At 38.6% G+C, this 27,791-nt stretch overlaps 1 protein-coding gene across 1 annotated transcript; it reads left to right on the top strand.

Moving 5' to 3' along the window:
- Positions 1-483: 483 nt before the first annotated feature.
- Positions 484-27,265, top strand: jcada (junctional cadherin 5 associated a). The gene is made up of 4 exons (XM_079801381.1): positions 484-669; positions 15,182-15,663; positions 18,702-22,723; positions 25,315-27,265. Exons 2-4 carry the CDS (start codon positions 15,311-15,313, stop codon positions 25,347-25,349), a joined length of 4,410 nt encoding a protein of 1,469 aa, XP_079657507.1. The 5' UTR covers positions 484-669; positions 15,182-15,310; the 3' UTR covers positions 25,350-27,265.
- Positions 27,266-27,791: the final 526 nt, after the last annotated feature.

Genomic DNA, 27,791 nt, shown 5'->3' with positions numbered 1-27,791 from the left:
GTGTGCGCGCGCGTGCATGTGTGTGTGTGTTTGCATAAATAAATAAGCACTTCATTCCATAAAAACAAGAAATGCCCATTTGGATGTCATGGTGACTTAGAGAAGAGTAGCAAACTGAATAAAATTTGTAAAATATGATTAATTCAAAGGTTATCCCCTACTAAAAACCCTTAAAACCTTCTTAAGCAGGTCTCCGACTCCCAGGCTGGTCTGTTTACAGGTTTTATTCTGGCTGCCCAGCTGGGACAGGCTGAGAGATCACACCAGAAAAAAAACCTTAAGCTGGTTTAAGTTTTTTTTTTTTTTTTTTCTTCAGAAGGGTAAAAAATGTGATTCACAATGTTTGTTTGACAATGCATTATTCATCATTAATCAACAGTTGTAATTATCGAAGATCATACGTCTAGCACTCTAGCATGAATAAGCCTCAGTATTGGTTTGTGTAATATAGTGGAATGGGGTGGGGTATGTTACAGTCTCGTCAGTAAAAGTTTACCCACACGCTGGGAGGAACCATTCCCCTCGCCAGCCGACCCACACAAGACACATTTGAGCTCAATTCTCTCCCTCTCCTCTGCACAACCTTTCCCTCAGATATGCTCAGCACAGAGCGGATTCAACACACTACATCGGGAACTAAACGCAGTCCTCGAAAAGAGCACATCTCAGGTACGTGGACGTTCCATTTTACTGAAATATATGAACGTATTTGAAAATGGGTTTTATTGACGAGGCTTTCTTATAGACCTTGAGGAATTAAACGCAATTTCAGCTGCTGACGTTAGTAACACTGACCCGGGCCGTTCAATAAACGCATGAAGCGTCTCATAAGGGATGAACTTGTGAGATAACGGACTCATACATCTATCGTCCCGTAGGCTAATGCCCCTGCATCTATCACAGAATAAATGACCACGAATACCGCTGGAATGATATTGTGGACTGAGATGAATTGCATCGATGACTATCAGCTAATTTGTTGCTTTCCGCTGTGAAAAAAAAAAAATAGTCTAGAAGGCAGACAGCTTGCTGCTTGTCTGTAATTTGTGTGCTTAGGGGTCGGGCGCAGTGCGCAAGATGTAGCGAGGTAAAGGGTGAAGTGAGCAGATTGTGTAGTGCACACGAGGAGAAATGAGCTTCACGTAGGATGCCATTGTAACTTTGATGTCAAGTTATGTGAAGACGGGTTATCTGTATCCTATTTCAGAAGCGCTCAAATCCACAGTTTACAACAACTGTTTATTTTGTAATTTTTAAAGGGGTGGTTGATTATGATTTCACTTTTTAAACTTTAGCTAGTGTGTAATGTTGCTGTTGGAGCACAAACGATATCTGCCAAGTTACGATGCTCAAAGTTCAAAGCAAGGGAGATATTTTCTTTTAAAGAAATAGCTTTTTAAGGACTTCAACAAATGGCTGGTAGGGACTACACAAGCTTCCTCGCGGGTTAGTGACATCACTAACCCGGAAATTTACATAAACCCTGCCCCTGGGAACACACAACAAAGGGGGTGAGATTATCATGACAGAATATGCTAATATAAACAGAATAAATTCATAACTAACCACGCAGGAACATCTTGTTGCATTCTACGTTATCACTTCTTCTTGAGTCTCTCCATCATTGTCCAACTCCGGTTTGAACATAAAAGGCAGAACAGTTTCATTGCCTGTCTGCATGAGGTTATCAGAGCTGCTAACTGGAGTTCTTCATTTGCATTTAAAGGGACACACACAAAAAAAACGGCATGTTTTTGCTCACCCTCAAAAAGTGACAATTATAACATGCTATAAAAATGATCTGTGGGGTATTTTGATCTAAAGCTTCACATACACACTCTGGGGACATCATAGACTTATTTTACCAAATGGTGTCACTCGTGCGGTCCAAAATTGGGGCCTCCTAATTGCATAACAATTTACATATTTACAGGATGTGTTTTAATTGTGTGGTTAGGCCTATAAGATTACCTGGCGGTAAAAATACGCTTGCAAATCGCGTTGGTCAGGAGATAACCATAACAACAACTATCAGCACTAATGTTAGTTCACCCAAAAATGTAATTTCTGTCATTAATTACTCACCCTCATGTTGTTCCAAACCCGTGAGACCTTCGTTCATCTTCGGAACACAAATTAAAATATTTTTGATGAAATCAGAGAGCTCTCTGACCCTACATAGACTGCAACATCATTACCATTTTCAAGCCCCAGAAAGGTAGTAAAGACAATGTTAAAATAGTCCAGTGGTTCAACCTTAATGTTATGAAGTGACTGGAATACTTTTTGTGAGCAAAAAACAAAACAAAAATAACGACTTTATTCAACAATTTCTTCTCTTCCGTGTACATTTCTGGGCCTTGAAAGTGGTAATATTGCAGTCTAGTATGGGGGACAGAAAGCTCTCGGATTTCATCAAAAATATCTTAAATTTTGTTCCGAAGATGAATGAAGGTCTTACGGGTTTGGAATGACATGAGGAATAATTCATGACAGAATTTTTTGGGTGAGCTTACCCTGTAAGGCCGTTCACACCAAGAACAATAACTATATCATTCAGTTTATTTTAAGCACAAGCTGCAGTTTTTCTGTGCCGTTATCATTATAGCTGTTGCGTGGACTCTGCTATTCTTTTAAATTTAGAATGATTTTTAAAACTATATCTTTATTGTTTGCTATGATCCTTTATGAACAGCCCTTTAATCATTATGATCATTAACACAGAACATTGAAAACATATTGTCATTATTTGACACTATTACACAATGTTTTTGTTTTTTTTAAAGATGCCAAGTTTACTGGGGACAAAGAACAAAAAAGTTGACCTCTCTGAAAACGATATTAGCCTATTCACGTATTACCTATGTGAATGGAGATCAGGCAGCTTCTATTGGTTGTGTCAGCAGTTGTTGTTAAACTCTTCAGACAAACAGCCTCCTGTTGTGTTGACACCGGCCGGTTATAGTGAATAACATCAAAGGGCATATGTCTCACGTGCAGAGGAAGCGACCTGTGTCAGTTCGCGGGATGCAAACAGTGAGGTGCGAGGTCAACAACTCTGCGCCGGATGGTAACTCCACTCAACTGGGAAGCTACTGTTCAAAAGAAGGGCTGATTTTGGTGGAGCTTTTGACCTTCACTTGTGTAGATGCCAGCAGAGTAGAGGAGTCTGGTTTAGAATTAGCGCTTATCTATGTGAAGTGACTGTTTTGTGATCAGCGTGGAATTGGTACAATGTACAACAGGTCTTTTGATTGCCAAGGTCGTGTTTAGAGGCTGTTGGAAAGGACCTAATCAAGCATGTCTGTCTTCATGTGGTTAACAGTTCGTTGTTTTCAAAAGCAAGAATGTAGGCTATTTGTTGTATTAAGCTTTGCATGTTGGAAGCTGTTGGAAGAGGTGAAGAAACAAAACAAATGGTCGCTAACAATAAAATGTGAATAGGTCAAGTTAAGGCCAAAAGTATCAAATTATCAAACAAAGGGTGTAATGTAAGGGAAAGATAGCAAAATACATTGGTCTATCACTATTTTCCCCCCACATTACACCTTGGTTTGATTATTTGATCCTTTTGGCCTCTATCTATCTGTCTATCTAATCCAGGGGTTTTCAAACTTTATGATGCCAAGGACCCCCAAATATGATGAACCTTTATGAGGGACCCCTTCCTAAAATACATTTATTTTGATGCATGAAAGAAACATTTAAACTAAATAAATAGTATTTGTGACATATAACATTAAATTGGCTATACTTAATGTTGGATGTAAACCTGAAGAAGAACATTTTCAACTAAAAATGATTTGTATAAGCACCTTTCACAATAAATGTATGTAAGCAGCGTCCATCATCTATCTATCTATCTATCTATCTATCTATCTATCTATCTATCTATCTATCTATCTATCTATCTATCTATCTATCTATCTATCTATCTATCTATCTATCTATCTATCTATCTATCTATCTATCTATCTATCTATCTATCTATCTATCTATCTATCTATCTATCTATCTATCTATCTATCTATCTATCTATCTATCTATCTATCTATCTATATATATATATATATATATATATATATATATATATATATATATATATATATATATATATATATATTAGTGCTGGGGAAAAATTAATCGTGATTAATCGCATCCGAAATAAAAGTTTGTTTTTACATAATATATGCGTGTGTGTACTGTGTATAATTATTATGTATTTATAAATACACACACATGCATGTATATATTTAAGAAATATTTGCATGTATATACTTTATCTTATATATATATATATATATTTTTTTTATCTTATGTATAAATATCTTTCTATAAAAATATAACATTTTCCTTAAATATTTGACTTAAGGAACACTTAAGTAGAATACTTTGGATGTACATACTTTTAGTTCAGTGTCACATGATGAAGATAAAGTTCTGTGAAAGAAAAAAGCACATCTTGAGTTCAACCAATATGGATTTGTATGGATAACTATGCAATGTATATCCTATAGGCCTATTTTGGAGGCAGTTACCATAATTAAATTGTATTAGCCAATATAACTTGTATAGTTATCCATAAAAATCCATATTGGTTGACCTCAAGATGTGCTTTTTTCTTTCACAGAACTGTATCTTCATCATGTGACACTGAACTAAGAGTATGTACATCCAAAGTAGTCTACTTAAATATTCTTTAAGTCTAAAGGAAAGGGAGGGCAATGGAAGGACAGAAGAGGAAGAGAGCTGAATCACAGAGCATCACTTATCTAGTGGTACGTGGAGAAAAGGCTGAAGTCTGTTTCCTGGAAACGTGGAAATGTGCTGATACCACTGATGCACACATGCAGTTGGTCACATTTAAGTGGTGAGGGCTGCTCATTACTGAACAGACTGATGACATTATTCTTTCCTAATGTTAAAAACTGCTCAGCTAATCATTCAGATGTATTAGATTTCAGTGGAATTTTAAGCACTTTACAGTGGTGTGGTGTTTTGATGTTAGAGTGTGGCTTCATTTGTAAACATGCACAGAGCATACAAGTCCTCATTCATAATAGGGATTAATGAAAAGAGTTGGCTCATTCATATTCTCACAATCTCCTTTGTAGTAGCATAGGGCAAATCATTGCACAGATTCCCATAAAAGAATAGATAACATCAAAGTATTTTGTTATCGATTCTTGTCTACATTGGAAAAGAAAACAGGAGAAGATACCATAAGTTCCAAAACGCACTGCATTTGAAAATCTGTGAAAGTGATTTTTTCTTATTTTTGGATTACAGTTTTTAGATTTGTATAATATTAAAACAATATATATATATATGTGTTTTAGAAACTTCACCTCAAAAACACAAGTTTGATGTACTAATATAACGACACAAATTAATTGCAATAGTTTGAGCTCATGCATATTGATCGACATTAAGCTGCAATAATATGTAAAAGACAAGCTTTTCCCCACAAATTCCTTATATATTGCATAGTAATGAAAGCTGGTGGATCAACAATTTAACTGCTTTAAGATCAGAAGCGTTTTGGTTGTGATAAACGTTTAACAAGCAAAGTGCAACCATCTGCAGATGAAACTGTGCAATGAAATAGCCGCCTAATGTTAATTAAAAGAGATGCAGAGTAAAGGATTGGTATATAGCTCTTGCGTATGAAGTCATACATTAGAGCCCTTAAACTCATATGGAAAACAGATGGACCACTGAAATTTTCTATGCTCCTGTATGGATTCCTCTGGTCAAATACATTAGCTTGAGATGATTAAACTCAGGGGAGGAATAGAAAGCGATAAGGATCACTGGTCAGCTTTTCCCCCTCTGATTATAAGAGCAACCTTCTTCACTCTTCAAGGTTTGAAGGGTATGAGCAGAAGTATAGCACTAGTGCTGGTATTAGGTGGGCTATTCAGTTTAAAGTGGCATTACTTTGCCATTTATTTGTTAATACCTAATTGTAGACTTTTTGCTATTGCAGTTTCAGTCATCGTCTATCTATAGTCACAGCGTTTTCCCATCTGTGCTTTTTAACACAGTGGTGTTTGTTGAAACGTCTCTAAGCTTCTTCCCCTTCATTTGAGATCATATTCTTTGGCAGGATAAGAGCGTAATTAGCAGAATGCTTGTGTATGCCAGTGCTTTGATCAGAGCGTTTTTAACTGATAAACCTTGTCAGTCGTCTCTCTGTAAGTCAAGTCTCCTCGCTCCAATTATGTACAGCCATGCAAGTTAGTTCATTAGAAACCCTGTTGTGAATAAGTCAGTGTTAAGACCATGAATAAGTCGTACTCTGTTGCTTGATTGTTGCTTTTTATAAGCGTGCATTTGTAGATGTCCTTGGTCAAATCATTGAACCTGCTACAAGTCCTAACATAACAGATTTTCCCCTCTAGATTAGGTTGTTATATGTTCTGGTGGATCTCGGATCATCTTCCTCAAGGCCTTTGTGCTTCCTGTCGTAAACAAGAAGATTGGACGTACAGATCACGAATGCCTCAAATGACATTGAAAAATATCACCCATTAGTGACAGTCACAGGCATATATTTTAATAGACATATCAATTTTGATTTGTTTCATTCACATGCTGACCATTCTGTTCAGTTTAAATGGCCACATTAATAGCTCAAGGCAGAGCGGCAGTTGACCTTGAAAGTATGGTCAAGCATTGATACAAAGACCCCATTTTGAGCCAACACATTTCAGGACTGAGAGGAGAAAAACGGCACTTTATGCTTTGAAATGTTTAGATAGGTTTAAATGACGAGTAAATAAACCCAGCTTGGCTCAATAATCAAATTTCTTTTGGAACTTTTCTGATGGAACAAATGTTATAAAGATGCAGATCTAGATATTACACAGTCTATTGCAACTAAACTGTACTGGTAAATTATAAATGTAGTATTTTTCAGGGTTGTAGGAGAACATGGATAACTGAATTGTAGTGTAGGCTTGGCACTGTGGTTAGTCCCAGCTTGGAAAAGCATTACTTCCTGCTTTGATGATCCTCTGGTACTCCTGCCAATTGAATTGCCAGACTTTGAAAACATTTCTTTAGTGCCGCCAGTGACACCATACTTGTAGGCTATTGTTTGAAAAAGCCCACTTTTCAAAGAAAGCAAAATGGTCATCTCCATGACCACAGCTCAAACAAAACAAGCTGTTTAATGTTTTTTTTTTCCATGAAAGATGCAGCTTAGGTCTATTGCTAAGAGAAGAGAGGCATGAATAATTTGGTGGCAACTATGACCATCACATCCTTTCAAAATCAACCTGAAGGCATAGACATCATCGGCAAGCACTACATTAATCCATAACTTTAAATAAATCTTACTTCCCTTCCTTTATTATTCGTAGTCACACTTTTACATTAGCTTTTCCACTGCTTTGGTTCACCAAACTTTTTGAAATTTGGTGTCTGTAAGGTTTTTTTTTTATGTTTTAGAAAGAAGTCTCTTATATGCTCCTCAAGACAATAACAATAGCAGTAACAATAACTGTTTGTAATTTAATGATGTCATTTATTCCTGTGATGGCAAAGCTGAATTTTTCATTTTCATTCATTACTCCAGTCTTCAGTGTCACATACATTGTACGTTGGGTTAAACATTTAATTAAAAAATGTAACCAAACAAATGGGTTTGTCCATATTTGACCCAAATTTGGGTTGAAAGAACCCAGCATTTTTTAGAATGTATACTGATTTGGTGTTGTGTTATCAATGTTGAAAACAGTTGTGCCACCTAATATTTTTGTGGAAACTGTGATACTTTTGTTGTTCAGGACTCTTTGATGAATAGAACTTTCAAAAGAACATGATTTATTTTAAATACAATTTTTTTATAACAATATAAAAGTCTTTACTGTCACTTATCAATTTAATGCATTCTTGCTGAGAAAAAGTATATGTTACTTTTTTATATATATTCTTTTATCTTATTGACCCCAAACCTTTGAACGGTAGTTTACACTCACCTAAAGGATTATTAGGAACACCTGTTCAATTTCTCATTAATGCAATTATCTAATCAACCAATCACATGGCAGTTGCTTCAATGCATTATGGGGTGTGGTCCTGGTCAAGACAATCTCCTGAACTCCAAACTGAATGTCAGAATGGGAAAGAAAGGTGATTTAAGCAATTTTGAGCGTGGCATGGTTGTTGGTGCCAGACGGGCCGGTCTGAGTATTTCACAATCTGCTCAGTTACTGGGATTTTCACGCACAACCATTTCTAGGGTTTACAAAGAATGGTGTGAAAAGGGAAAAACATCCAGTATGCGGCAGTCCTGTGGGCGAAACCGCCTTGTTGATCCTAGAGGTCAGAGGAGAATGGGCCGACTGATTCAAGCTGATAGAAGAGCAACTTTGACTGAAATAACCACTCGTTACAACCGAGGTATGCAGCAAAGCATTTGTGAAGCCACAACACGCACAACCTTGAGGCGGATGGGCTACAACAACAGAAGACCCCACGGGTACCACTCATCTCCACTACAAATAGGAAAAAGAGGCTACAATTTGCACGAGCTCACCAAAATTGGACAGTTGAAGAATGGAAAAATGTTGCCTGGTCTGATGAATCTCGATTTCTGTTGAGACATTCATATGGTTGAGTCAGAATTTGGCGTAAACAGAATGAGAACATGGATCCATCATGCCTTGTTACCACTGTGCAGGCTGGTGGTGGTGGTGTAATGGTGTGGGGGATGTTTTCTTGGCACACTTTAGGCCCCTTAGTGCCAATTGGGCATCGTTTAAATGCCACGGCCTACCTGAGCATTGTTTCTGACCATGTCCTACTGATGGCTACTTCCAGCAGGATAATGCACCATGTCACAAAGCTTGAATCATTTCAAATTGGTTTCTTGAACATGACAATGAGCTCACTGTACTAAAATGGCCCCCACAGTCACCAGATCTCAACCCAATAGAGCATATTTGGGATGTGGTGGAGCGGGAGCTTCGTGCCCTGGATGTGCATCCCACAAATCTCCATCAACTGCAAGATGCTATCCTATCAATAAGGGCCAACATTTCTAAAGAATGCTTTCAGCACCTTGTTGAATCAATGCCACGTAGAATTAAGGCAGTTCTGAAGGCGAAAGGGGGTCAAACACAGTATTAGTATGGTGTTCCTAATAATCCTTTAGGTGAGTGTATGTCTACAAAATGTAAATGTGAAAGACCATAACATCTTCATAATGGTTGTTGACCAAAACCTAGCTCAAGTCAACTTAGACTGAAAATATATACTATAGGAAACCCACTTCAGATTTATATTTAATATCGACAAACTCTAAAGTGTCTTAGTGACCAACATGTGTCAAAATCTCATACTCATCTTATACAGTATATTGCAAAGAATGTAGATTACTGAAACATATTCCGCAGCCTACAAGAGGCCCTAAGAAGGATACATGAATGGGGTAACTTGAGATTGTGGGGGAACATATTGTGTAGATGTTTGCCTCATTATACTTGTTTAGAATTAAACAAAGTGAAGTTCTGTAAAGGGCCTATGAGTTACGAGTGGCAGAATGATCTCAAAATCCAGCCCTATGAAGCTTTTCCTTCTGTTTTGGCTCTTTCCTCTCAGTATCACTGTCTGGCTGTCATGCTTATTCAAGCCCTCCGCCCCTGTCCCTTGAAACGTGCACATATCCTCAGGAAGAAGAGGTCAACAGTGATGATGTCACAGTGTTTACGATGAAGAGCCTGTTGTGAACACGTGCCTGTTAAGGGACAGTGTAGGAGTTCCTTGTGGATGGACTGAACAATGAAGGGGTGAGGCTCTGAAAGAACTTTTTATAGGACAGGGTGGACATTGCATTGTTTGTTATAAAACATATTATTTTGGTTAACCATAGACACTCAGAATCCCTATTTACATTTGACTGAGTGAATGAGTGTCATGGCACATTGACTGCGCTCTCAGGCTTAATACTGCGTCGGCCGTTACGTGCATGTTTATGGCAGTTATTAGGCAATCTGTGTGGAGACATTAGTCTGATGAGGTCGTTCATCACGAGCTTCAATGCAGTTGTTCTGTCACTCCAGAGACTGGAAGTCAACATGAAATCAAAATTGACCTAATTTACATTTCCTGGTTTTATTGTGCAGAAGGCCGTAACCATGTCTTAGACATTGGGGGGGACAAACGTTTTGTTTATTTAAGTTTTTGCGTGGGGAGGGTCTTATTGGTGTCTATTCACACCAAGTGCAAATAGCGTGCCTTGTTGGCAAGTGCTATTCGCACTAGCTCCGCCTAACAATGCCTGGCTGTGCCAAACAACATTTATAAAACCCGCTCATGATTCAACGTCTTCAGTGGCACAATCAGTAAAGCGTATGCCTAATGAAGCAATGTTTTGTTGCGATCAACATGGGTTTGAATACGCCTTTTGCGGAGCTTGCTCTTCTCTCTTTTCTAATCACAAATCACATCGGAAAGGCATTTATTTTCAAAAAAACTTAAGATAATTTTCTAAATGTAGAAATTAAGTGCCTTACGAAATGTTTAATTATAATAAAAGCATTTATTAGGTTAGGGGTAGGTGTAGGGAGGGCTTTTATTGTCCCTTTAAGGCGGCATCAATTTAATAATTTAAATAAAAATAATAATACGCACTCTGTTATTATTGCATCCTGTTAATGTACAACAATACTGAGGTGCAAATAGTATGTATCTGTCAAAATAAAGTATAAATTGCATGTAATTACTATTTATATTGCAAATAACTGCTACTTTTATATGGTGTAAATATAATATATCACTATTTTCACTAAGTAAATAGCATCTACAGCTATTTTCACTTAGTGCCACTGCCAATTAAATTATTAAAGGATTAAAAGGGATTTGAGGAAGCAAAAGATATAAGAAATAAGAATGGTAAAAGTTCCAGTTCTATTGTATTTATAGAGTAAACAATTTACAAATAATATATATTTTTTTAAATATGCACACATTCACTCTTATTTTCGTCTGCCTAATAAAAATGCAAAACGTTTCTTGTCACCTCAAATTCAGTTATGATTTACATAAATGTCATATGTCATTCAATTCAAAATGGTAAAATTTGATAAAAAATGTGAAGTAGTTTGTGTCACTTGATATTACTGTTGGTCGCTGAATGTTTTTATTATAAAAAATATTTAGCTACTTACATCTTACAACACACTTTCACTGCTATAAAGTGTCGCATTGGAATTCGCACTAACAGTAAGCCCCGCCTTCTTTGATTTGATTGGCCATTTCACTCATTCAGTGAAAGCAGTGACGAGCGCTATTAGACTGCTGAGGCAGACCAACCTAAAAAAAATTACATTTTACTTTTGGATGACAAACAGAGCGGTGTGTAATGGAGGACAGAAGAGCAGCATCAACAATATCAAATATTGCAATTTGGCCATTTCTAATTATTCGGGGGGGACTTGTCCCCATCAATGTGTATGGTGGTTATGACCTGCACTATTCATTGATTCACGTTATTTCAAAGAATACAAAATATTGTCTTTTTTGAATCCTTCATCAAAATGTAATGACTTACTCCACCTCTGACTTTCCTTTTCGGCTGACATGCAAGTCCATCTAACTGTTTTATCTTCTCTCTCCACTTTTCACTCAATTCGCAGTTCACGGAGCTTGCTGTACATCTTAATCACACTTGTGCATAACAAGTTTAGCAAAAATTCACGTTATCCGAATCTGAGTGAAAATGTACTTTCTTTTTTGGTCTTTTTTTTTCTTTCACAAACACATACCACAAATCTGACTAAGTCTAAGAATAAAGAGTTGACACCAAACTGTCATGGCGGCAGCTCTGGGCTCTGCAGGACTGCTGGTGAGGGGGGTGTGAGGCAGGCCAGATCTAAAAATGTGTGATTCATTTATGAGGGAAGGCAGTGCTGGCTACACAGACAAACCTTGCAGTCTATAGAGGAAAAGAGTTTAGTTTCTTCTGAGGTAAGAGGCCCACAGCCTTTTATGGGTTTTATCTTTAGCATTTAGCCTCAAATATGGGATTTTACATGAAGTGGGTGACACAAAGATGTGGTCTTCAGCATTTCTTACTGGAAAAAGAAATCCAAAGTTCTCAATATCTAAGTGGAATTAAATGATTCACTGCTATTGTGACGTTTTGGCTCAGAGCAGCCTCATGACATCACTGGTCTGCCTGTGCTTTTGTTCATTTTTAGCTTGTGACATGTGTTAGCCATAAAAGCAGGTCATTAATAAAAAAAAAAAGCAAAGTAGTCAAGATCACGTATCTGCAATTTTATGAATTTACTCATGCTCTAAAAAGCAGTTTGTCATTGAGGAAACGTCTGCTGTGCCATTCAAACGTTTCTATGCCATTCAGAGTCTTCATGGACCTGGCTTGAATTGTTTCCACTTAGTCTTAGGCTTTTGAATTGTATTGTGTTGCTATGGGATGAAGACGTACATATTTTAAAATTTGACGTAAATCCGAGTGAAACAGCTTTTCGCTTTTCAAAAAAAAAAAAAAAAATGTAGGGCGTGACTTGTTTTTGTCCATCTGGAATTGATTGGATTGTTGTCGTTTGCTAATTGCTGTGGTATCATGTGAGTGACAGGTTGCAGGAGGGGAGGGATTATTGCCCACCTCTCAATCCGGTGCACACGTCATTAGAGAAGAGATGTCATCGTGGGGGAGGGAAAGTTATTGTTTTTAATTAAAGAGTACCGTGACACACTGAACGGAATGGCACATGAAATGATAATGATGTGCACGGATAAATGATTTAACAGCAGCACACCAGCTGATATGAACTACAGAAGTTTGTGTAAAACCTATGATCAACATTATTTGAGAATGACCCAAAGAGCATCTTGTGCTTCAATAACATCTGAAAGACTGTACAAAGGATTTCACATGATCAGTACCACAAATTTAATTATTTGATTAGTTAGCTGTACAGTGTGTGTGTGTGCCGGTGGACTAAATGTTTCTGAAAGACTAGTGTTAATGGATGACATTGATAAAATTCACATTAACAATAATTTTTTTCCCCTGTGGCAGTAGAGATGGAAAATCTACCTCCCCCATTTTTTTGTGCTAAATTTGTCAGTGTGAGTGTCTGCAAGAGGAGACGTAGAGGTAGAGAAAGGAATTAAGTTAGCATCGTTTTTGGTGCCTCTTTTGACCTCTGTGTGTGCTAGATGATGCTGTGAGAGGCAGTACTCTCTAAGGGCCTTTAATGGTGAATGTGGATCTGTCTGGAGTATCTGGGTTGGAAAGTGTGAAAATGTGAAAGGCATACCTCTGCTAACTGCTTCCTTCAACTTCTGACAAACATCATTTAGATCAAAACAGACATTTTCTTTAGGAAAATGTGGTATGAAACAGTAAAATCTCAATCCATGACTTCTCATTAACATGTAAAAATGTAACATGTAGACATGATTAATAATTCATAATAGCACGTTTGAGGGTGTTTTTATCCATTTTGGTGATAATTGTGCATTGACTGCATTTTATAACTAAATAATCTTGTATTTTTCCATAAAAGATTCTTTAGCTTGTTTTAGGGAGATTACAGACTGGTATTGTGGAAGTCTAAGCTACCATTTGGACTTCACCCTCAGCAGATCAATGAAATAATACTCAGGCAATTTTGTTTTCTCTTACTTTCTTGGAGCATGCGTGTGTGTGTGTGTGTGTGTGTTCAGGACAGGTTAGGTAACCTCTTTTTCCTTAGTCTTGCTCCTTTTGCTTTCTGCCTTTTCAGGTTTTGTTTTGGTTGCCTGGTGTCTAACACCAGTAGGCCTACTATTGTTTAATCTGTTGCATGTTCACATACAAATCGGATTTTATGAGATTAGGTTTCATCACAATCTGAATTACCTTCATTGTTATATAGATTTTAAATATTGTATTTTTCTGTCCCTTAAAGCCACAATATGTAATTTTTCGCAGCTAGAGGTCGCAGCTTCACGACGCCTTGATTGTGCAAAGCTTTTATTATGCCGCAGACGAGCGATTCCGCTTCTTCCGGACATGTGTATGTTGGTTAATGCAGCACTGTTTTATCATATTAGACACATTTGAGTATGTTATAAGTTATGTTATAATGCTACTCTGGGCGTTCGCTCGGCGGCTATTATGAGACACTTGTTGCACACTGCAGTAAGCTAGATCAATACTAGGCATGGTAAAACATGGTACTCGCGGTAAATCAAGAAAATGAGATTTAAACAGTAAGATTAACTGCGTTGAGCTATATAATGATTCGTTTTCTGTCTATGAATGTATTCAAACAGTGGCTCACCTGTCTAATAAAACACATAATATATTAAAGCGTCTTTGGTGTTTCCTTGATTTCTACAAAATAAAACCGGAAATTGAGGGTAACGTGGGTATGATGACATTGATGGGCGACGCACGGACACGGTCCGTGTCCTGGTTAAAATTGCTTATTTCTCTGGATTTAAACATTCTTGGAAACATTTGGGATAATTTAAGTCAACAAAATATATAACATTGTTCTAGTGGTTTTTGGATATTTTAATCCAGAAATCGTACATATTGTGCCTTTAACCCTAAACTTAATGCGCACACAAACTCTTTTTGAATTTGTATACATTCATGAAGACATTATTTAATAGTTTTATCAAACCGCTTTCCTCGTAGGGGAAGTTCTGTGCAAATTGTAACAAACTGCTTTGGAGATACTTTTAGATTTTGCTCAGGCTTTTATTTTCAATCGATGAGATTGCTAATTGTCAACTTATTAAAATTATTAATTGGCACAACTGGCCTCTTATAAAGTCTTTATAACAACTACTTGCTTGCTGAAGTCAGGATTGTGGCTTTTTTTTAAAAACAATAACATTCCACACCTAGGTAAGATAACGTTTCTGAGCATGAGGTAGTCAGTCATCTGGAGAGATTTTCCTTCTGGAAAAAGAACAGGAAAGAAGAGAAGAGGGGGCAGATGGGAGAAGAGAAGACTGGGTCAGTGGATAGACAAACTGACAGCAATACGAATCGTTTCTCTTGTGGCAAGTTAGGACCTTTTTGTTTTGGCTGTGAGCAGCAATCCTCTTATGAAAAAGACTGTGAGAGATAATCATTTTAACTTCATCTGTGTGTCTCTCTCTCTCTCTCTTTCCCTCTCCCTCCCCTCTGTCCCGTTTTCTTTCACAGCGATGGCCTCTCCTGTGCAGCTGTTCATGAGCTTGCCTCATCTGGACTAGGAGCGGAATCCATCTGACATTCGCACGGACACATACACACACAGACACACCACGAAAAGCATAAACACACCGCTTAGCCATGTACAGCGTGGAAGACCTTCTCATCTCTCATGGATACAAAGTCCCACAAAGGAACAGCAACAATGTCCCCGTCTCGCACTCGTCTTCCCCCCACCCTGCAACCTATGAGAAATGTCTGCCGTCACGAAGCGACAGCCGCTGTGAAATCGCTGAGAAGCGGAAAGGACACAGTGGCGTGAATGGCTACGAGGGGGACCATGTTTACAGCGGTGGAGGCATCAGACAAGCTCCTGCCAGGGGATTCCCCGGTGACACCGAGAACAGGGTCAGGAAGCAGAGGACACAAGACGTGGACAACGGTAACCTAGGAGATGGACGTTTGCCAGAAGACAGCCTGACCACAGACAGTGGGTAAGTTGTGCTGATGAGTTGTTTTGACCTATTTGTCTTCTGTCCTGCATTCTTGTATTGCTGCTGTCTTTCCTTCTTTTTCATTCGTCCCTTTGATCGGAGGTTTAAGCTGTCTTGCATGATGAAGAGTGTTACATAAAGGTAGGAGCTGTCAAGGACTTCCCTTTTGCACCAAGACAGATCCCAGTTTTCCCTTTTCTTTTTTTAAATCCTCCCCTGTCGCCTTTCCCTCTCCATTTCTTATTTTTTCTTTGCACTTTCTTTCATCCTTTCGTCATCCTCTTTGTACTTCCCACATTTTCATGTACTCTGTTTCCTCAGTCTCACTCATTTCCCTTCACTCTCTCCTACCTTGCTCCCCCTGTAGCCAATGAATTCATTAACTATGTTTAGTGCAGTGCGGTTTTTATTTCCTCTCATTTCACACGGGACTGTAGTGGAATAAACACCTATGTTGTCAGAAAGCCCGCAGCACCCCCTACTGAGCATGCTCAGCTCTGCAGGCAGAGCCAGCAGTAAACCACATATCCCATGGGCCCTTTGTCAGATCAATATTCCATTCCTTATAACAATCTCTTATATAACAGCATTATTAATAAAACATGATGAATATAAATGCGAATATCTGAATTCTGCCAGCCTCGTTGTCGCAGAGCAGCTTCAGAGATTACTTTTCTTAAGACAAAGATTACATGAGAATACTTAATGCTTAATATTTACATTCATCAGTAAGTTATAATTTCCTTGTGTCATAGATAGATAGATAGATAGATAGATAGATAGATAGATAGATAGATAGATAGATAGATAGATAGATAGATAGATAGATAGATAGATAGATAGATAGATAGATAGATAGATAGATAGATAGATAGATAGATAGATAGATAGATATGTCTCTTTTGACAATTATTGGCATACTATCAAGCGACAGTGCATCTTTGCACTTCTAACTAATTGCATGTCACATGGTTTGAGACTCAGCAGTTCAGGGCAGGAAGCAGCTCCACTGCTGTGACTGTTACTAAGCTAGATTATCCTTCCATGAGTGCAGGTCAGAATTGTTTAACATGCAGATCATATGCTCTCTGCTGCCAAGATATTGGATGAGAGAACAGACCTTCACTGCTGACTCAACGGTTTGCACCACCTAAGTTAATCATGTTCCTGCTTAAGATAAAATGCTAATTTATTTTGGTGTGTTTGCACCATTAAAACCTCCCAGTTTATAAGGCCCTTTGAGGTCTTCTGCTTTGTTCTTTGTCATTGTCAACATGCACCTCGTTATATTAGTTTAATGCCTGTTTTTGTTGCCTGTGTGCTGGAATAGTGGGATTTGATTTTGAACACAGATGTGTTCATTTTTGAAAATCATATTTGAAATCAACAGTCATCTGCCCCCAAAATGCACGAACATGCAGTGCAAGAGTCTCTCTATCATGGCTGAAGCAAAGCAAAATGTTTTTTTTTTGTTGAAAAATAAAGGAAAGATGATAAACAAATGACAAGGAAGAACAAAAAATATATACAGTACACAAAAGCATGCAAGTAAGAGTTTATTGTTAGTCGCCAGCAGGACACCAGCTCCAGACAAATTATGTCTCCTGTTACTATAGCTAACATTACAACAACAGCATATCTTGGTTATACAGCAAAACCAATGTTACTCATGTATGGAGCAGAAACAATGCAGCCTCTGCGTACATTTTCAGGTGTTCCTGCTTAAGCCCAAGATATAGTTAATTTTTTTCCGTCATCAGAAGAGTATGCGCATACTGTACATGCACTGCCAGATTTTTGTAACCGCAAAAGTCAAAAGAAGTATATTTTGAAAGGCTGTGCATTCGACTGTGCCCAGTTACAAAAATCCGGCGGTGTGCATACTGTACGCTGACCCTCGCATATGCGTAAAAAGTGAAGTATACTTTAGCCTTTAGGTCTCTCCAGCTCTGGAAAGCTTTTCTAATATTAACGCGGGTCCTAAAGCTCTTGCCTGATCATAACCCTTCTTTTTCCAGGGAAATTTCCCTGACCTTTTCTCTTTTTTAATGTCTCTCAGCCATCTCTCTTTCTACAGTCATTCTTCAAATCTCCCTCTTGCTCACTCTCTCTCCTCCCCATCATGTATTTACCCCCTACTGCTGGTAGGCTACATGTGTGTTGTGATGCTCAGTACGATCCACTTTCAACAGTGTTTCTCAGAAATCGCTTCCTTCACTCAAGTATAGGTCTCTGCAGGACATTAAATATAAGAGTTACCAGATCAGTGGGCGAGGCTATAAACAGAGGGGGCATTTTCGACCGTGTTACCTGATATGATTTGCCCACGTCATAGTGAGGGTAGGGTTTAGGGGTGGATTTGGATGAAGGGCATAATTTTCATTGCATGGTTTATAAACACCCACCAGTTTGAAAACACCCTCAAATTTAGAAACGCCCACTTTTGTTCCGCAGATACTCATTTAACCTTTAAGTATATAAGTACAGTATGTTATACTGTATAAATGGTTAATCCATTGTATTTGTTTGCTATACTTTACATATTCTTTATTGTATATATAATATAATATATAATTAATATTAGAATAAAGATATTATCTGCTGTTTTTCGTATGTTTGTTTGTTTTTCTATTATTACTTTGGTGGTGTAATTCTATTCTGTATTTAAATATACTTAAAATGCTTTTGTAATACTATATATCCAAATGTCATGCCAATAAAGCAACTTGAACCTGAAACCTATATAACTATGAACAATTTTTTATTTTATTAAGTTTATTATTATTCAGTTTATTATTTGTATTTATCCTTTTTGTGTCTGGACCACTGACATAAATTTGAGAACCACTGACATAATGAATCAATATGTTGTCATTAATATTTCTTAATGTAAACAAGACATTTATAGTTGTTCAAAAAGTACATTAAATCCATTCATCTAACATCCTCACGTCCTATAAATACTGCTTGTCAAAGTATGGCTTATCATATATAACAGCTGAGCTTTATTTAATTCCATCTGTGTGTTTTTAATGCAGGTTTTTTGAGACCCACAGAGGAATACATTCTCAGCCTAGATCTGAGCAGGATGTGTCCTACTGGCGGAGAAGAGGTCAGGACTTTAGTGTGCTTCTGGATTATGCTGACTTCAGGGACCCACGTGGAAGTGGAATAGGGGTTCCCAATAAACCAGAGGGCATGCAGCGGAGGCCAGAATCTGCCTTAAGCACAGAGGAACATAACCGTGAAAGACAACGACGGGCAGAGAGTGCACGTGCCAGAGAGAGAGAGATGGCCCTACACCAGTGGAGAATTGCAGCTGAAAGGAAGTACCAAAGTTTGGGGACAGAGGAGTGGCGCCCAATGACCAGCATGAGCCGTCAGCCATCTGAAAATGAGGTGGTACAGGAGCAACGTAGACCACGAACTGCTGAAGGAGCGGTGCCACCCAGAACCAAAAACAAGTCCCAGTCACTGCCCAGAATGGCTCTGCAATCTGAAAGCCACCAGTACTACAGCATACCAACTGCTGGGCAAGATTCATATGGGAGCTATAAGTTAAATGGCCACCACACACGAGACCCTCATGGACGGCATCTTAATGATAAAGAGAGCAGGCTGCGGTGGACTGACCGATCAGGTGCACAGTCTGCACCACTATCAAACCCCAGATTCAGCCGACCTCTCAGACCGCCATCTTACGAAGTGCACCAGCAGATGCGTGGGAGTGCAGAGATGCTCACAGGGGAGCTTGTTCCCCGTGCCAGAGACAGAACTCCACTGCCCTTTTCAAGGCAAGAGTACTTTGTACAAGAACTTGGCGGTTCTGGTGTAGAGCCCCCTGGTTATATCCCTCCTCCATCCTACAGGAGGCAGCCTGTAGTTAAAGGGGGTCACATAACTTATCCTATTTCAATGGCTAACCACCAGTATAGAGGTGACCCATATATGCAGGGCTCTGCCATGACAGAAGTACAGGAATGGTTTATCAGGCAGACTGGGATGGCTTGGCCAGACCATTACAGAGATGGAAGAAGAAGTATGCCCTGCAGGAGACAGGCGTATCCAGGTTACAGTGAAGAGCGGATGGGTAATGTTCAGTACATTCCCTTTGATGACCCCCGTGTCAGACACATTTCAGGAGCAGGGATAGATGGGAACTCGCTGACGGATGCAGACAAAATCAGAAACATCAGAAATGAGATTCCGGTCAACCTCATGTCTGAGAAGTCTAATGACAGTGCCTTTTCTCTCACAGACAAACCCTTTGACCGCACTGAACCAAGTAAAAGCAATATTAGCGACTCTGTTAATGAGAACAGTATGCACAAGGAAGTGTTGAAGGAGACAGAACATTCAAACACAACACCTGACCCAAACTGCAACAGGCATCCAGCTGCCTATGGCAATATAGTTGCTATTCAGATGACAACGCAACAAAACTCCAACTCAAACCAGGGTTTGATTGAGACAGTGACACAAGTAAAGAAATTTGAGGCAAAAACTGTGGCTGAGAACAAGAAAAACTCAAAGAAGAAGCTGAAAGAGACAATGTTTTGCCTGGTTTCTGTCCCTATTAGTATGCAAGCAAACAAAAGTGTCTCTGACCCAAATAACAATCAAAAAGTGACTAATTCAGTAGAAAACACAGTGGTGCAGCATGACAACCAAAAGCTTTTAGAAATATCAAGCAAAGAGACACAAATGCAGTCCAGCAGCTCCCTGTCAATTAAAAGATCCCCTTTATGGAAAGAGATTGTAGATACTAGGTCACTTGATCCAAGTCAAAACAATGAATTGTTCTATGTAGGATCCTGGCCTGGAGATCAGTACAGAAATCAGGAAACTCAGACGGGGTCTCCAGAAGTTTCCAGAAATACCCATCCTCCTGCAAATGACCATCATTCCAGTTATACAATCACTGATAATGATGATGAAACTGACTCTAGTGCCAACTACGGATATCCCATGATAGGTCAAAAGGATCTCAATCCTTCCAGCAACAGTGCATTCTCCAGAACTGGGACTGGAAGTAGTTCAAGTATAAGGAGCCCGACTCGACCCCAGTCAGCATCACTTCCATCATCTCCAGACCGTCAACCTTTGCTGAGAAAGACTAAGCAAACAGCAGATGGTCAAGAAGTTTTTGGACAGTTCTTGCTAAAGCCAGTGAACAGACGAAAATGGGATGCTATTGGGGAGCTTGAGTCTTTTAATAAAGAAATACAGGATCATACTGGGAAGTGTCCAAATGTTGACCAGAATATAGAGGAGCTGGATGAGGCATTGAACAGTATTTTGGAGCTACATGACACAAGCAGAGAGGTCAACCATACAAAACAGGAAACCGGCCCAGTTCACATGAAGAAAGAAACTGATCAGCAGTCACATATAGTGCAGGTTACAGAGACGCAACTTAAAAGCAATAACTTAAATGTAATGTCCAATTCAGGGAACAAAGGCCATCCAGAATACAAAGGAACAAAAACGTCTTTGTCTAAGTCAAAGGTGGACAGTCAGACACAAGAGATACCTGTCACCCAAACTGATAATTATGTCAACTTTGAGATTCTGCAAAGGGAGGACACAGATCCAGCGATACATCGTCAGGATATCCCAGTGCCAAAGGAGTGCTTGCTTAAGGATGTTGGTTTAACAGTATACACTGCCGTTCCAGACACTGTGACCTCTGGATCACCCACATGCCTGAGTCCTGAGTCACCTATGTTAACCAGCCCTTCAGATAACTCAGAGATGTGCGAGACCTTGCAGATTACATCATCAGACAGTAGCGGAGATCTGAGCAGGCACAGCCCTGAGTTTGCCGAAGGTACTCAAAGCTTGAACAATAATAATGCCTTCAACTCCAAAGTCCTCAAAAAGAAAGCTGGGAGAGAAAGCACAGAGGTTACTAGATCAGGGAGGTCCTCACGTATCCATGTGATCAAGAGTCTTCATTGTAGGTTCAAGGCTAATTATGAGGATGATGATGACAATTTTTATTCAGATTATATGAGCTGGAGTAATGAAAAGACCTTGGCAGATGAACATCTTGAGACTCTTTTGAGTCAAGAGAAGGCCAACATTATGCAGACCGAAGACCTTAGTAATCTGTATCAAGTCCAGTGTGCCAAAGGAATTCCTGAAAATGAATCCATTGAACAACGGGCTGCAAGGATTCTCGGCATTGATGTGCCAGTTGAAGCCTTGGTTGTTGATCAGGTTGATGACAAACCAGTAGAAAGAAATTTGATAACCACAGATGCTCTAGCTTTGGCAACACAAAGCAAAGAGATGTACTTAAATGAGGAGACACAGAATGCCAGTAGAGAGTTTGCGGAGGTGCTAGATAGGTCTATGGAAAGTCATGGAGATGTGTCAGAGGTAGGACTAGGAGAGGAATCTGGAGATTTACCTAGCGCTGAGAAGATCAGCCAGAGAGCCTCCGTGTTGGAGCTACCAGAATTTCCTCCGAGTAATTTATGCTTGTCGCTTCCACTGGCCGAGGATGAGGAGTTGACTCTTAGTGTAGGTGGGGGAAACAAGGAGACAGTTAACGCTGATATAACAGAAGCGCCACAGGACCAGTTTCAGGTAGACTGTCCATCTCCACTGTCCCCCTTATGCACAAATAATCAAGCATCCTTGGAGTACAATGTCTATGCAAAAGAAGAAAACTCTCAGTCATTAGTGAGAACTATCACCAGGATCACCTTGACCAAAGAGACAGACGTGGAAGAAGAGGGAGGAGAACTAAAAGAATCAATTAAAGTGGATGAAACACTAGTGGAAGAGAACCAATACGGTGAGAATGCAATCAGAGAAAACAAAGACATGAACAGTTATATGCAAGAAGAGGATGAGGAAAGAGTTCAGGAGGAGGTGTTAGCTGAAGAGCTGATACAAGCAAGATCAAGGCAGCAACCAAAGACTATGGCACGTCCAATCCCACAACCCCGTAGTGGCATGGTAGCAAAGAGAGAGATAACTCTGCCACAAGGATTCAGCATGGATAATACAATGTCTGCAATAGAGGATGATGACAAGCTGTTTATTTCAGGTCAGTACACTAAACTCAACATTCATAACATTTTTAATTAAATGCTATATAAAAAGTTTTATTCACAACTAATCTCAATTTCGTTAAAGAGTAGATACATCTTAAGCCTTATTCGCACGGGATTAGTATTATCTGGGGACCTCTGGTGATTTGTAATAATTGCAGAGAATGTCTGTGATCTTAATCCCGTGCGAATCGGCCATGTATGTAATATGTAAAGTAAAAATTCCCCCGCAAATTACCTACCATATTTCACCAAACACGAGGTTCTGTGATAATATTAGTCCCGTGTGAATCGGCATCTCTGTGATTTGGCCGGGATTAGGTGGATCGTATATAATTTTTGCAAGGTTTTTGTTTCCTGTGCGCATTTTTATCTTTATCTTTCACGGAGAATGGAGCTAGGCTGCATAAAATGCGCACCGTTATGAATTCCCGTACGGCCGCGCGGATTATACTTTCACTTTAGAATGAGCACCAATTTGGGAGTAAATTGCTTGAATGGTGTGTTTAATATTATTCTTAATGAAAAACACAAAAACAGAAAAGGACAATGACAAACTCGCTTAAATGGGCGCTTTTACATTTAGGTTTGAAACTGAATCTTCTGCCGTATATTGTTATTATTGCTCCGTTCAGTTTTTAACTGTAGCGTCTGTTCTCTAACTGAACTAAATAATTTTTATTACTATAAAACAATCAAAATGATATCGATACGACGGTTTATAATTTCATACAGCTATGTCTATGACGAAAAAACATTATAAGTCTTGACATCATATCCGGGAGATAAGTCAGTAAATTTGAGTAAAATCACAGGCTTGCTTATCCCGTGTGAATGCGCCACACAAAATTCAGATGTGGGGGAGTAATTCTTAAATCACACAAGGTCCCCAGATAATACTAATCCCGTGCGAATAGGTTTTTAGCTTCCTAATAGTTCCTAATAAACATATTGATAACAGTTGGCAAACAAATAGTCAGCTTACATTTACATTTACATTTATGCATTTAGCAGACGCTTTTATCCAAAGCGACTTACAACTTGGGGGTACAATAAGCGATTGGTCGTGAAGAGTCGAGTGAGCGCAACAAGTGCCTGAAATACTTGGTCCGTGTACATTTCTCAGTGTAGCACAGGCTAGAGTAGGGCAGGAAAGAGGAGGAAAAGAGGAAAGGAAAGTTTTTTTTTTTTTTTTTTTTAGGAGGTTAAGTGCTCACGGAAGAGATGAGTTTTTAGTTGACTTTTGAATGTTGTCAATGAATCCGCATTTCGGATGGCGGTGGGCAGATCATTCCACCAGCTGGGAACGTTGAATGGAAATGTTCTGGAGAGGGATTTTTTGCCTCTCTGTGATGGTACCACAAGCCTTCGCTCCTTAGCTGAACGAAGGCTTCTGGTGGGGGTGTGACGACGTAGAATCGAGTCAAAGTATGCAGGAGTTGAGTGCGTGGTGGCTCTGTAGGCAAGCGTCAGCGACTTAAACTTGATGCGAGCAGCGAGTGGTAGCCAGTGCAGAGAGATGAAGAGTGGTGTGACGTGGGTCCTTTTGGGCTCGTTGAAGACCAGACGTGCCGCTGCATTCTGGATCATTCGAAGTGTTTGGATCGCACAAGAGGGGAGTCCAGCCAGAAGCGCATTGCAGTAGTCAAGTCTAGAAATAACCAGGGCCTGGACAAGAAGCTGTGTTGCGTGTTCTGTTAGGAACGGTCTGATCTTCCTTATGTTGTAGAGCGCAAACCTGCAAGAGCGAGCTGTCTTAGCAATGTGATCTCTGAAGGACAACTGGTCATCAAATGTAACTCCAAGATTTCTGACTGATTTTGAAGGGGAGATCAGGGATGCACCTAGCTGGATGGTGAAGTCATGTTGCATAGTGGGACTGGCGGGAAAGATGAGGAACTCAGTCTTTGCCAGGTTGAGCTGTAGGTGATTTTTACTCATCCATGCAGAGATGTCAGCCAGACAGCTGGAGATTCGTGCAGCTACTCTGGGGTCGTCTGGTTGGAATGAAAGGTAGAGCTGAGTGTCATCAGCATAGCAGTGATATGAGAAGCCATGTGCCTGTATGATGGGACCTAATGAAGTAGTGTAAATGGAGAAAAGGAGAGGTCCAAGCACTGAGCTTAGCTGTTGTTTAGCTTGTAATGGTTAAACACTTCATACCAGTCTGCCTCCAATGTTACAGTTTTGCTATATATGGAGTCTAAATGAAGTCCATTACTAGGAGAGTTCACCTTCAGCAATATGTTTTAATTGGTATGGTATACAACAAAACCTGGACAGACAATCAACTTCCAGTGGAAATAATGGTTGATTTTTTCCTGGCATAGTCTGAAGCATTATGAACTGCCAAGCCACAAATAACGTCTTAATACTTGAGCAATGAGTTTTTTCACCACAAGAGGGAAGCGTGGTCTGATTTATACTCATTGCCATAGCAAATCAGGCGAGAATAGATAATGGACCAAATTATTATATTATATTATTATAAAAAAGTTTACTGATATTGCACTGCTTTTCTAGTAGACTTATTGCCATGCTATGGTTTTGAGTCAAAGTGATTAATATAATTTGTGTTTGTCTTCAGATGGATATGACCCCAGTCATGTGGAGAGAGTCTGAACTTGGACACTCAGAGCAAACCCTTTGACTTTACTGGAATACACGCTGTAAACAAACACTCATCTGAAACTGAACATGATGTATAGGCTATAGCCACTCGCTTTATTAAAAAATAGTCACAGGAGTTTATAAGCAGGCAGATGGACTTCATGCCGCCTATAAAGACTATTAATTCTGGTAACTTTTATGACCTGTTGATGGCTGGAATAGCTAAGATGTCTATCAATGAGAAATGAATGTATAATGTATATCAAGTAAAGCTCAGACATTACACAAATAGCTACTAATCAGTCTGGATAGACTTAATAATTTTCAAAAGATTTCTCTGCACCAGCAAATGCTTGAGTTTTGTTGAGCTTTTCACAGAAGTGTCATTGTGCCAACAGCAACAAGAAAGACACAAAAGCTTGCACTTCTCATTTTCTGCAGTATAACCAATGAGAGAAAGGAGAGAGGCCTTGATGTAACAAAGCAATGAACTGGTAACTGGTAGCGAGGTAGCAGCTGAATCAGTGACATTACACTGTGCTTTTAATCACAAAGAAATATTTTTGTAAGAAATGTTGAAAGAATAGTGTTAATATTTGTTTTACAGGTTGGAGAAACCATGTAAAGGTATGTCACTGTGGTAAAACTGCAAAACAAAATACATTTTGGAATAGGCTGCTTTTACCCAAAAGAGGCAGCTAAGAAGAAAGCTGAACAGAGGCAAAGATTTAAGGATATTTTGTGTAAAATCTTCCTGGTCTCCAGCTACTTTAATCTTAACTGCGGTGATTTTAGTTTCCATAGTTATTGTTTAAAATATTTACTCCCTGCACTTACGAGTTTTCATATCTCATATGCCGTTTGAGCTTTTCAGAGTAGCAATCTGACAATGTATCATCTCACCACAAAATGCAATCAAAAAAAGAAGAAAAATGTATTTATTTTTATCAAGCTATCAACAATCTGTACAGATGAAAATATATTCGAAAAAGTGTTTTTATTTTACCTTGTGAGTTTGTTTGCTTGATTACAATCATTATGGATATATCATATCTGAATGTCTATTATCCTGTATTACTCTGGCAATGAATGATTCTTTTATTGTGCCGTGTGGCGTGCTTTTTGTTGCACAAATGTCAGAAAGTGTTATATGTTTCTTTATGCACATATGAAGTATTATGCATCTTAAGTCCATCTCAATTCTGAAAGCTTACTCATGTTGTGAGTATACTTACCGGATGTAGTGCTTGTTAACTAGTTTACCCTTGTAATTGCTTGGTTACTTTCTGTTTTGACTCTGTACTTGCATAGTTGAGGTGGACAACAGTTGCCCAATGATATTTCCATCACATGTTTTATTTTTATTTTTTAAATGCAGTCCAAAGTGCACTACAATTAATTTAAGTAAAAACTCATTTGTGCATCCAAAAAATGGAAATAGTTGTCTCTGCCAAAAACAGAAAAGTAATTTCCTCTGAATATAGTTATTGTTATGGATAAAGAGTGCATCATACCATCATGTTATAGTAATATAATTATTGATATTTGCCATAAGCATAATTAATAAACCATTAATTCATGCAAATAGATGTTCTGTAGTCAGTGGATAGGGAAAAAAATAAGACATAGCATTAATCACATTTACTTTTTGTAAGTTGGCATCAAATTATTGTTGTAAGTAGTCCTTGATTGTTTATACCATTTTGTACAATTTTGTTTTTCAAAACAGATGATTATATTGTTGCATATAACGTATATGGCATTTAATATCTTTTTATATTTTCATACAGAAACTGTACATGATTATTTTGTATTGGGTTGGTATTGATTTGCCTTCTCTGCATGAGATAAGAGATGGAAACGGGGGTCAGGAAAAATGTTTTGCATACAACTGCATTTGGTACTACATTAAAAATATATTCATTATATTACATTGTGCACATTTTTATCCTGCTAAAAAGCTTTGAACAATATTTAAATTCAAAACAAGCTATTTTTTGAATATTTTACAGAAAGGGGAGTGTTTACTGTGCACCTCAGTACTTGTGTCTTTGAAGTATTGGGAGAATGAAATGTTTGAGAGGAAACTCCTTTGTACATTATAGTAGGTTGCTCATTAATAAACTCCTTGCATGGACTGTTGTTTTAATTTCATCTATTAATTTCATGTAACATGGAAAGGAGAAACAATTTGAGTTTTTTTCCCCTCTTTAACTGGTTTATAAAGAGCCATGCATGAAACAAAACACAATTCACATGTTTGGACTATAACAGCGTGCTATGATATATGATCAAATATATTATGATTCTCTTTTGCAATGCATTTAATTAATGTGTAAATAAAGTTGAAACCGTTCTGGAAACAAACATATAAACGATAATCAAACACATTTGTTGAACAAATGCCAAGTAATAAAGAGAACCCTTTTCTCATTATTCAAGAGTCCTTATTTT

This window comes from Gobio gobio, assembly GCF_949357685.1.
Source record: "Gobio gobio genome assembly, chromosome: 20".
Taxonomy (NCBI): Eukaryota; Metazoa; Chordata; class Actinopteri; order Cypriniformes; family Gobionidae; genus Gobio; species Gobio gobio.
This window is presented reverse-complemented; position numbering and strand designations above follow the sequence as displayed.